The sequence below is a fragment of the Arachis hypogaea genome, chromosome 1 (genome assembly GCF_003086295.3).
Source record: "Arachis hypogaea cultivar Tifrunner chromosome 1, arahy.Tifrunner.gnm2.J5K5, whole genome shotgun sequence".
Lineage (NCBI taxonomy): Eukaryota > Viridiplantae > Streptophyta > Magnoliopsida > Fabales > Fabaceae > Arachis > Arachis hypogaea.
In genome coordinates this window covers 8,360,866-8,373,055 of record NC_092036.1, presented here as the reverse complement: position 1 = coordinate 8,373,055, position 12,190 = coordinate 8,360,866, and the positions used below count along the sequence as shown (strand labels likewise).

Below are 12,190 nucleotides of genomic sequence, written 5' to 3'. Positions count from 1 at the left end.
GGCTTTGTTATTATTGTAGTGTCTTCATGTCTTAAAAAATTAAAATTAATATATTTTTTATATTGTATTATATCTCGTATGTGTATCTATGTAAATGTTTTCGAGTTTCATAACTATAAAGCCTATTAAGTGAGTTTTTTTTTTTCAATTTAGTGACTCATTTACCCTTATGATCTTATAATAAATATCATTTTGATATTATTTGAACTATCTTTTCATACTTACTCTGTTTTAATTGTCTAAATATATTAATTTTAAAGCCACTATTATTTTGAAACAGGGAGAGTACGTACTCATCTCGTCTACCGTTACACTCTCCTAGTGACTTAAAGTGTCAGAATTAGTTGTTGATACGTGAGATTAAATATTGATCTAACACCATGTTTAAGTCGAATTTTGCAATTTTTTCATGGAATGTTCAATATTACTAAGAATCTAGCTAACTCAATTTCACAAGATTAAAGTCTCATGAAGGAGTCAAATCCTACCACCATCGGCAACCTCTGAAGTTACAATAGGATAAGTTGCAAAATGATCAGACCAAAAAAAAAAAAAAAATTTTTTTGGTTAATCCCCTTTTTTTTTGTTCTTTTCCTACAAAATCTGTACCAGGAAGTTATTGATTACAAATTGTTTTGAACCAAAACAAACTAATTCAAACATAAAACATAAAACATGCACTTATTTTCCTAACACTTACATAACTACAAAATAATATTATTTACCTTCCAGTTCTCTATAAGTTTTATTACATTGTACTAACAAAAAGAATTTACATAGTGAAGATGAAATCAAATCTAACAAACACATAGTTTCCTGATCCAATAACTCACACTATGCAGCATGAAATCTTCTTCTATCTTGGCTTGATGCTTGGTATTACTCCACTAACAAGGTCACTACCTGAAACATCTCCTGATACAAAAGGAGTCTTTATAGCAGAGGATGAAGATGGTGTACTTGTACTTAACTTTCCTGAATCACTGGTTATCGATTCGGCTCTCCGAGTATCTGATTCTGGCATCATGGACCATATGTTTTCAAGCTCCCTAACCACCTCTGCCATTTTAGGCCGGGCTTCTGGCTCGTCTTCGCAACACTTCAGGGCCAAGGTCAAGAATTTCTCTACATGCTCAGATGGATAGGACCCCATGCGATCATCAATGATCGAAAATATTACGCCAGATTGATACGCAACATTAACCTACCATTAAAAAACTATGTCATCCTCAAGTATCATAGAATGTTGTCATATGATAAGAGATAGGAAATAATTAAGATTATTTATTCACATGGTGAGTTTGATCTAATTACAAATGTTTATAGGTAAATACCTCTCTAACAATGTTCTTGCCATGTGAGATTGGTTGCATCCCAGTCAAAAGTTCCAGAAACACAACCCCAAGACTATAAACATCGCTTTTATCAGTCAACTTGTGAGTTAGGAAGTACTCTGGATCAAGATAACCCTGCATATAAAAGAATGAAAATTAAAGTCTATAATTTCAACTTTAACATGAGCAAGTCCTATCACAAAAGCCTTACTTACCGGGGTTCCCTTTACCACTGTGGATACATGGCCAGGGACAACTCCTTCAAGATCAGGAACTGGAGCGAGCCGCGAAAGTCCGAAATCAGCCACTTTTGCTGTGAACTTAGAGTCCAATAATATGTTGCTGGCTTTAACATCTCTGTGGAATATTGGAGGATCAGCTTCAGTGTGTAAATACATAAGACCCTTTGCTGACCCTAGTGCAATCTTCAATCTCATGGCGAAACTCAGAGGCTCTTTTGCTGTAACTGTTGTAAAACATAAGCATACACTTAAAGAGATACAACATAAAAGGAAAGTAAAATAAATGATCCAAAATATCATTGTGCTTCTTATTCAAACCGGATAGTGTACCTGAAATGTGTTCCCTTAGTGTACCATTTGGCATGAATTCATAAACCAGCATCTGCAAGCACAAAGCAACAATCCAAATGCAAGAATCTTAACAGAAAGGGAGTTCACAATGATAAAAAGAAAATGGACTTGCATAGAATTTACCAAAATGGAGCATAGAATGTTTAAACTTTCTGAAATTAAAAGCTAAAGGTACCTGTTCACCCTCTTCATCACAGTATCCAAGGAGAGACACAAGGTTGCGATGATGTAGCCTCGAAAGTAATGATATTTCTGTGAGGAACTCTTTCTCACCTTGCAGCGACCCCTCCTGCGCACGTTTAATGGCAACAACGGTGCCATCAGAAAGAATACCTTTGTAAACCTTGCCATAACCTCCTTGTCCTACTTGAGAAGAGTTGCTAAAATTGTTGGTAGCAGCAGACAATTCTCCAAAAGTGAAGGCCCTTACACCATCAATTTTTATTGAGATCTTAGATGCTGCAAGTAAAGAGAATCAAAGGTTAACATATCCTTTTATATAAACTCAAGCTTCATGCACAAGGCACTTGTGCTAGGTGAAAGAGCAAAACTAAAACTCACAATGACGTCGCTTCGAAACTACAGGATGATCTTTCAACTTCACTCTTAATATAAGGAGGGTAACTATTGCAGATAACGTCACGGCGCAGGCAATTGATCCTAAGATTATGCCAGCCAAAGCACCTGTACTTATCTTTGAATTTGAAGACTTGGGGATGACCACTGCATAGAAAGAATTGTAATAACAGCTTAATCTATATAGATAAGACTTTGAATTTGTAATTCTCACTGAGCTAAAGAAAATGTGACCCAAGTTTTATTGTGATTGTCAAGCATTAAATCAAATTTGAAATTTTGAGACTTACCACCCTTGTAAGGATCAAGGAGATTGAAGCCAAGTAACTCATAAGGTCCAAACAAATCACTGTCTTGAATGTGCCATCCAGTGAACATGGTCATGAGCCGTAGGAGCTCGGTTGTATTGAAAATATGAGAGCTGCTGTTACCAACATAAACTGGAAAAAGCTTCAAGTCCATTCTCAACCGAGGTCCGGCTTGCCAATAAAAACTAAATTGAAGCTGATCCATCTGTATACTAAGACCTGTACTCAGGTATTCCTGAAAGGAAAGCACGTATGGTCGAAAATCCGAAAATCCAGGACTTTTCAGTCGATAACTGACAAGCAATGGTGCTGCACAGAAACAGTCGAAGGAATATTCGAAAGGAGGAGGGCACGCTTGAGCAGGGCATGAGCTGGAATTTGTTGAAACAATGCCATTTGTGTTATTGTCAGCAGTCTCAGATCCACAGAATTGAACCAAGGACTTATTATTTGAGCATAGAGGATTCCCATTGAGCCTGAAATACATCAATTTTTTGCATTACAATGTGACAAAGTAATTTATAAATGATCATATCTAATGCTCATCACCACTATATATAATTAACAAGCATAAAAAAGATCGTAAGCTGGTATATTAGAATTATACGAGAGTGTGACATTTGGAGGAATATCACTAGTGCCTGATATGCTTGTAAGGCTATTGTTTTGCAACTCCCTGCAAGATGAGAAACATATGCTTAGCATTTCGGAAATTTCGATAACATCTATAAAAAGGAACATGAAAAATGTCAACAACATCCAAAAAATATGAAAACCACAGATAAACACTCTCAAATACACATCTAAGTGGCCAAAAATTGTAGAATTCATCACTTCTAATCTTACAAGATAAATTTTTTGCCATTCAAAGTCTTGTTCTGCCAAATGGTGGAAGAAACACTGCCTTTCAATAAATTGTTTTCAAGTGACCTGCCAGATAAGATGATAATTTAGTCGAAACTCGAAAGTCATCATCTACTTTATAACATGATGCCATGATTGTTCCATAGAAATATTATCTTACTAAGCAATTCAAGGTAAAATGTTTGAAAAGGATGCTAAATAGAAAGAAACTTACAATCTTTGAAGAACAGGAAGACTAGAAAAGTAGGATGGAATAGTTCCAGTAAGCTTGTTGTTCGATAAATCACTGCATATATTAGTGGATATCAGAAACTAAAAGTAAAAACATTCTGTATGCAAGGAAAAATATTCACACAAAAGAGATCCTTACATGGTTGTGATGTTGTTGGAAAGCTTGTTGCTAGGAATTGATCCATTCAACTGATTGGAACTGAGGTCTCTGAAATTTTTATAAATAATAGTCAGTAAAACATTTTCAGACTACATAACTCTATTTATCATCACTACACATGGTACAAAATCTTATGTTAAATGAAAATTAGATCATGGAACTTACAGATAAAGAAGGTGGGGTATCCTGCTTAAATCAGGAACTGGTCCTCTCAAGTTGCAATTCCTAAGACTCCTGATAAAACCAATAAACTAAATTAAGAAATTTTATTAAGCAGAGGGAGGGAGAAACAGCAACAAAATTGTTTCCTACAAATATAGCCAAAAAGAAAATGGAAAGTAATAAAAATAGAATATGGCATTGTTCTTCAATTATGGGCTTCAACAAAGTACTAAGCCGTCTAAAAAGGATTTTATGGAGGGATTTTTCAACATTCTTTATGACTATTAGATTATTATAAAATAAAATTTTGTTTCCTACATATAAGAAATCAATCACCAAGATTCTCAAAAGTTATTGCATAGCAAATTCACTTACATTTTCAGCAGTTTTGACATGTTGCCATAAGAACTTGGAATAGTATTTCCCTCAAAGTTATTGTTATCAAGTTGACTGCAAGAACAAGAAGATTTGAAACAACAATTTAGAAATATAATTTTACAACAAGACTCTGTGCTTTTTCCCAAGAAAAGAAGATGAAAAGAATAACAAACCATACATTATAAGTAAGTTTGGCAACTTGTAGAGGTCACTCGGAAGATATCCTGTTAATTTGTTGTTATCAAGAAGACTGCAAGTCCAAAGATTTTCGCATCACAACGAAGGATAAAACAGAATCAAGAAAGTTATTTGAATGGATGCAATTATATCAATGATATCCAGTCATCATCAACTTACAGATGAACAAGACTTGGCAACCGGGAAAGCTCCGGTGGGATTTGTCCGCTAAGTGAATTATTGTTCATGTGGCTGCTCCATCAAAAGGAAAAAGATGAAACCATTATGGTAACAATACAAGTGAAGTAGAAAAATTAATACTAATTGAACAACACTTTGATCATAAAGAACCTTACAAGTGCTTTGTCTTGTTCAGGTTTGCAAATGATTTAGGTACGGGCCCTGATATATTGTTCTGATCAATTTGTATCCTATCCAAATTCGGAAGATAGCCGAGCTCATCTGGTAGTGGACCAGTTAAGTTGTTTCCATTCAGAAGCCTACAAAACCAATAAAAAACAAAAATTTGAGAGAGAATTTGAATTTTTTTTCTTGGAATCTTATAGGAACCAGAATTCAAAACTGATTCATAGACAAGGATATTTATGTAACAAAGTGATTCAAAATTACCAAGGCAATAAAACAACCTTGTTATTGAACCAAATGGTGAGAGAAAAAAAACACAAGCCAAAATGGAAATCTCAACTTACAAGAGTTGCAAAGTTTTGATTTCACCGATTTCCTTCGGAATACTCCCAGTTATCTTGTTCCACATAAAGTTCCTTAGAGAACAAAGAAAAGCATATATCAGAGGAAGAAGGATAAATTAACAGCTGCAAAAAAAGAGTAAAAATGGCATCTAGCAATTGCTAAATTGGAAAACCATTCACAATATTAGTCCTTTCTTAAACATCAATGTAGACAAAGTCTTACAATCTTAACAAACGGGTTAAGTTGCCGAGCTCGGGTGCCAAATTTCCTGTCAGGTTTAAACTCAGTAATTGCCTACAAACAAGAAAAACAAATGGAAGCTTAGAAATGTTCATATGGATTTTATGGAAAAGAAATGTCAAATAGAAGATAGAGGCCACACAGTTCTTGAACATGTAGATATCCATCATCCAATGTTTCATTGTAGCACAAAACTCCTGTCCACTTCGATGTACACGGATCATTATGTCCCCAGTTGCTCAAATTTCCATTAGGGTCATTCAATCTTTGCTTTATGGCATTCAATGCTTCAACTACATATTAAAACAAAAGCAATCACCTCATCATCAATGGAACAAACAGTTACCTACATTACACATTATGAGCACTGCTTCATAAAGTTTTTTTTTTTAATTATTTGGATAATTATTGCAAGGGACACATGAATACTGCATTTGCACAATTGTTTTTACTAAGTTTTCTTATGATCTTTAGCACAACAACAATTATACACACAGACAAATTAATGGACTGGAAATATTCACTTCTAGAAGAAAAGCATCATGGAATATATATCAAACCAAAATGAAAGTAGAAGGGTAAAACCTTCAACAGGGTCAGTGATATTATTCTCCGCCGAAACATGTAGCAAGTAGCAGCAGAACCACAAGATGAAAAGAACTTGATGCTTGCAACCCTTTGAAAGATACATCCCGGCAAAGTAGATATCAACAAACTCTTAAATGTTTCTCATGAACCAAGCAAGCTACTTTTCTCTCTCTGAAAGCAACAACTTAGGTAAGAAACATCCATGGACGCATAAAAGCCTAAGTTCAAAACTAAAGAAGAATATCCATTTTAGATAAAACCCCATGTATGCATAAAGTACAGAATTTACAATAGTTATCAAACTAAAAGGCAAAAGCAATTCAGTGTAGAAAACCAAGGCATATCAAATCAAAGAAGAAAATAACAGAACTAAAAGCAAAGTCAAAGCTAAAATGCAAATACAAATAACTATTAGGCTCTTAATTTAGAAAGTAAATACTTGGAGAAACAAAAAGGAAAAAGGATGGCAACTAAAGATGAAAATTTGAGATAGCGCCTGAATGTTATGATCAAGAAAGAGTCTAAATTGGAATAAAAAACTATCCAAAAAATGCAAAAAACACTAGCACATGAGGTTAAAGCAATTCAGTGTAGAAAACCAAGGCATATCAAATCAAAGAAGAAAATAACAGAACTAAAAGCAAAGTCAAAGCTAAAATGCAAATACAAATAACTATTAGGCTCTTAATTTAGAAAGTAAATACTTGGAGAAACAAAAAGGAAAAAGGATGGCAACTAAAGACGAAAATTTGAGATAGCGCCTGAATGTTATGATCAAGAAAGAGTCTAAATTGGAATAAAAAACTATCCAAAAAATGCAAAAAACACTAGCACATGAGGTTAAAGCTACCAAAGTAAGAGCTGAATATTATGAACAAAAAAGAATCTAACTTGGAAGCAAACAGTATAACTAAGCAAAAATAAAGTCTTGGGGTGGCTACAATCAAGATAATTAACAACTGAATACTATGAACAAAAAAGAAGCTAACTTTGAATCAAACACTGTGAACAAAACAAGAACTAACACATGGGGTGTCAACTATAAGTTAAAGAAGAAAACCAGTATATAAAGAAGAGTACCTGAGATAATTAAGAGCTAAATATTATGAGCAAAAAAGACTCTAACTTTGAAGTAAATGGTATGAAGAAAGCAAAAATTAACACATGGGGTGGCAACTATGTATCCATGGAACCAAATTAAATAAGAATACCTGAGATAACAGCTATAAAGAAAGAGAATAATGATATATGAAGAAAGAAAACAAAAATTTAAACTAACACATGGGTGTAGTTGTAGCTAAAGTTACCAAAAGAGAGTGAGGCGTGAACATATGATGAAAATGAAAGGGATGAAGAAGAGTGAGTAGGAGTAGGACCAGGTCAGCACACACAACAAATGCAGCAGGAAATGTAGGTGGTGGAGTTGATGATGAATGCAATGCCATCACTGTCATGAAAACTGTAGCTTTTTTGAATCCAAATTCAATGGGAATTTCTCAGTATAAAATAAAGGGAGAAAATGGTTGAAACTTGAAAGAGAAAGAGAGGTATAATAATAATAATAATAATAATAATAATAATAATAATGTGTGTAGTTGAAGACTTTGACTTTTGTGGGGGATGAATGAAAATTGAAGGAGGAGAGAAAGAAGAAGAGAAAGCAAAACCCCCGAATGAGACAGCTGAGACAAGCAATGAATAAAAAAATTGAGTGAAGAAAGACGCAATACACAAAATGTTTGATATTTCTACATCAAATCAAAAGCGTACCCTGGATAAATAGACAATAAATAAAAGACACACATTATTTAGTAACGGTTAATTATAAAAAGGTGAAAAGTGAGATGTAATTAATTTTATGTGAAATTAATAACTAAGAATAGTTAAATAATTTGATAATTTTATTAATGTATGAATACTATTAGTACATCTAGTTTAGTGGGTATTGTGTGACACTAATAAGTGAGAGCTGTATAAAGAATTTGAAGAGATAGCTAGTATGACAGCTGTATAAAGAATATCTCTACGAAGAGATAGCTAGTATAATATTTTTTTTCCAAAAAATGGTAGTAATTTTCATGATTACAAGTTAATAACTCACAAGAGGCTCAATCTGTACTTGAGGAGCATAACCTTCTTCCCTCATTCTTGCATTAAGTTTTCTTAGCATGTCATAAATTTGATCACATTCATGATGTAATCTATCAGAAGCAACAAAATTATGAACCTCATTCCTTAACTCAACCATACTTCGACCTACAATCTTCTTCAACCTATTTTCCTTTACCAATTTCCTAATATTTGCAGCATTATGCCAATTCTTTTCCCCACAATAAATATTTGATAAGAGTACATAATACCCTGCATGATTAGGGTCTAAGGAAAAAAGATTCTGAGCTGCAAGTTCTCCCATATTTATGTTTTGATGAATCCTACATGCACCAAGCAAGGCTCCCCACACATTAGCACCAGCTTGCATTGGCATGCGATTGATTATTTCCAAGCCCTTATCTAGATCTCCAACCCGGCCAAGAAGATCAACCATTATGGCATAGTGCTCTGAGTTCGGCTTCAATTGGTACTCATTTAACATTGTATCAAATATCTTTATCCCTTCTTTAATCAAACCTGCATGACTACAAGCAAACAGAATAGAAAGGAAGGTTACATGATTAGGCTTAACATGTGAACTATCAACCATCTCGTTGAATAACTTCAATGCTGCTTCTCCTTGCCCATGGAATCCATAAGCTGCAATGATTGAGCTCCACACAACAACATCTTTATGTGTCATTTGTTTGAAAACTTTGTTAGCGTTATCTATGCTACTACATTTTGCATACATCTCTATGAGAGATGCACCGACAAAAATGTTATTGTCAAATCCACATTTAGTTAAGAAACCATGAAGACAAACGGCTTGTTGAAGAATCCCCAAATCCGAGCTAGCAGCAAGAATCTTCACGAGGGCGATTGCATCGGGTAGGGTTCCACTAGATAACATGTTGCGGAAAATGCCCATTGACTTGTGAGCCATTCCAATTTCAGCATACCCACTAAACAAAACAGCCCAAGAAACTACATCCTTCTCTGGCATTCTGTTGAAGAGGCTAATTGCAGTTTCAGGCTTAAAGCATTTCATGTACATGTCCATAAGAGCTGTAGAGACTGCCATATCCAATTCAAGACCATTGTCAATTGCTAATTTGTGAATCTTCATACCCTCTTCCAGATTGGACATGTTAGTGCATGATCGCAGTACACTAACAATAGTAACCCTGTTGGGTTCAACTCTGTTATCAATCATTTGATTGAAAAGATCTAATGACTTGGTTTCAGCTCCATTATCAGTATAACAAGCAACCATTGAGGTCCAAGATATAATATCCTTATCAGGCATTTTCTCGAACACGTTATATGCACTCTTGATAGAACCAGTTTTTCCATATAAATTCAGCAGTGCATTGGTCAAACATAACTTAGTGTCATAGCCCCTTCTTTTTACATATCCATGTATACTTCTTCCAAGCTTAAAATCCAATAACTGAGCACAAGCACAAATAGCGCTAACAAGTGTCACTGGATCAGGACTCACATTCTCTGACACAACCATTTGTGAGAAAAATGCAAGTGCAAGTTCAGGATCGCCGCTTCGTTCGTATCCTGTAACCATTGAAGTCCATAGAACCACATCTGGATTTGGATACTCCATAAACACTTTTTCAGCATCATTCATTCGTCCACATTTCGAATACAACTCAATCAAGGCAGACCCCACAAACACATCATTATTCATTGCCTCTTTCTTGAGAAACCCGTGAATCATTTCGCCCAATTTCAGCCTCTGCAAACCAACGCATGATTTCAAAGAAATTGATACTGTGAAATTGTCAGGTCTTTCCTCAGCTGATAAAGCACATGCATTCATCCGATGAAACAGGCACAGTGTCTCTACCCATTTTCCTTCCAAACAATAGCTCCTAAGCATAGCATTCCACAGATGGACAGTTCTACAAGGTGATTCTTCGAATAGCTTATATGCTTCTCTAACTGAGGCATGTTTAGCATAAAGAACATTAAGATTGGTAGCAATGTAACTATCATGGGCGAGGCCCAATTTCAAACACTTGGAGTGCAACTGTGCAATTGATATCTTACTGCAGCAAGTTCCCAATAGCTTCACCAAGAGATCCCTCCGGTGCATATGTAAAATGGCTATTGAGTTCTATAACTTTAGAAACAAAACCTTCCGTGGTCTTTGACGAGCAGAGTGTGAAGGAGAGAGGGAGCAAGAATGTGACGCGGAGAAGCTAGCGGACGCAACGGATGACAAAGCTGGACCAGGCAAAGAAGCTGCGACACGAAGAAAAGGAGTTGGCCAACGGCGGGACGGTGGCGGCAATGGAGCTAGGGTTTGTCACCTCTTTTCTTTCCTTAAAAGAGGGAAACTTGATTCTAATTTTCAAGTATTCATGGAAAGTGGATTTGATCCGCATATCCGCTATTTTTATCCAAATTTAATTTAAAAAGGACAAATATGGATCTGAGGGGTAAGATTATCGGATTGGATTTGATCTGCACACTTATAGTATGAGATTGCGAATTTTGTGCAGATATTTATGTATCTACAAAAAATAAAGAAATAAATAAGTAAACATTTTTTTTATGTTTTATTTCAATTAATTATTATTATATATGTTGTGTTATTTTAATTTATTATTAAAAAAATAAAAAAATTAAATTTTATTGATTTTTTTAATAAAAATAAACTTTTAAAAATATTTTTGTGTTTTGCGAATATATTTGATATCCGATTCGATCTTTTCCACAAATATGCAGATCAGATCGGATCCAAGTTTAAAAATTGCGAATATTAGATTCAATCAGATCGTTTTAATGTGGATCGAATCAAAATTTTAGATATACTAGTGTATGTTCCCGTACCTTGTACGGGATAATACATAAAATTATATTAAAAATTTTATTAAAAAATTAAATAATATATATAATAATTATTATTATAAATATTTTATAAAATTATAATTAAAATTAAACTCTCAAAATTTTTAATATTAAAATGTTAAAATAATTAGTATTTGTCTTAATCAATTTGAGTTTGTTAAGTGATCGTCTCACTCGTCCACTTAAATAACTATTAGGAGTTAGAATCTCGCCTTGTGTATATAGCAATGCATTGGCTAGCGTTAAACTCTTAATAAATGGAGTATCAATACGTGGTTAGACTTGGCAGGAGTTTCCGAATACGCGGGTACCTTACCCGTTCATACCCAGATAGAAAGAGTACTAACTTGACCCAAGTCGGGACAGATTTTGCTCAAAACATGGTATATGGTCGGGTTTAGGGTGTACCCGCCTCGAATATATACATATAAACACTTTTTAGGAATTAGGATTTGTCTCACATCACAGATGATTTATAGCTTCTGTCTATACTCTATAGCCATGCAAGATAAACTCAGTCATCCTCACTCAAAATTTTCTTCTTTTCGACTTCTTCACAAAAAAAAACGCATAGCTCGCGTCATGTTGTTGCTGAGTCCATCGCCGCCTACCTATTCACAATTCACATCTTCCTTCACAGACAGGGACGGACCCACGTTTAATATAGAGGGGGCATTTGCCCCCACAATTTTTTTTTTAAATTAATACTTATATACATATATACCACTTATTATATTATATTTGTCTCAAAATAAAATATAAATAGTTCTTTTGTATTTTATGTTAAAAAATATTTTGTTAAACTTAACACATAATAATTATATTGTTAAATTTGATTTAGTATGAAAAATAAATAAATACACTCAAAAAAAGTGATAATTAATTATATTATATTAATTAATTAAT

At 34.2% G+C, this 12,190-nt stretch overlaps 2 protein-coding genes across 5 annotated transcripts; both read right to left on the bottom strand.

The window, feature by feature from the left end:
- Window positions 1-684: 684 nt before the first annotated feature.
- On the bottom strand, window positions 685-7,805 carry LOC112794369 (probable LRR receptor-like serine/threonine-protein kinase At1g06840). Of its 4 annotated transcripts, none has more exons than XM_025836428.3 (21): window positions 7,534-7,805; window positions 6,320-6,493; window positions 5,877-6,027; window positions 5,717-5,788; window positions 5,494-5,565; window positions 5,140-5,283; window positions 4,964-5,035; window positions 4,785-4,856; window positions 4,604-4,678; window positions 4,232-4,300; window positions 4,046-4,114; window positions 3,890-3,961; window positions 3,658-3,741; window positions 3,419-3,487; window positions 2,794-3,287; window positions 2,489-2,650; window positions 2,103-2,386; window positions 1,907-1,958; window positions 1,550-1,800; window positions 1,335-1,469; window positions 685-1,204 (listed from the first exon to the last, which is right to left on the bottom strand). In XM_025836428.3, the coding sequence occupies exons 2-21, from the start codon at window positions 6,423-6,425 to the stop codon at window positions 857-859; spliced, it is 2,853 nt and encodes a 950-aa protein (XP_025692213.1). In that variant the 5' UTR covers window positions 6,426-6,493; window positions 7,534-7,805; the 3' UTR covers window positions 685-856. The 4 variants fall into 4 exon arrangements, with proteins under 4 accessions (XP_025692213.1, XP_025692208.1, XP_025692200.1 ...); XM_025836423.3 differs by having other exon boundaries at window positions 7,602-7,805; XM_025836415.3 differs by having other exon boundaries at window positions 7,630-7,805.
- Window positions 7,806-8,411: 606 nt separating this feature from the next.
- LOC112799150 (putative pentatricopeptide repeat-containing protein At3g01580) lies at window positions 8,412-10,526 on the bottom strand. The gene has a single exon (XM_025841676.1). The coding sequence runs from the start codon at window positions 10,524-10,526 to the stop codon at window positions 8,412-8,414; it is 2,115 nt and encodes a 704-aa protein (XP_025697461.1).
- Between the last annotated feature and the right edge of the window lie 1,664 nt (window positions 10,527-12,190).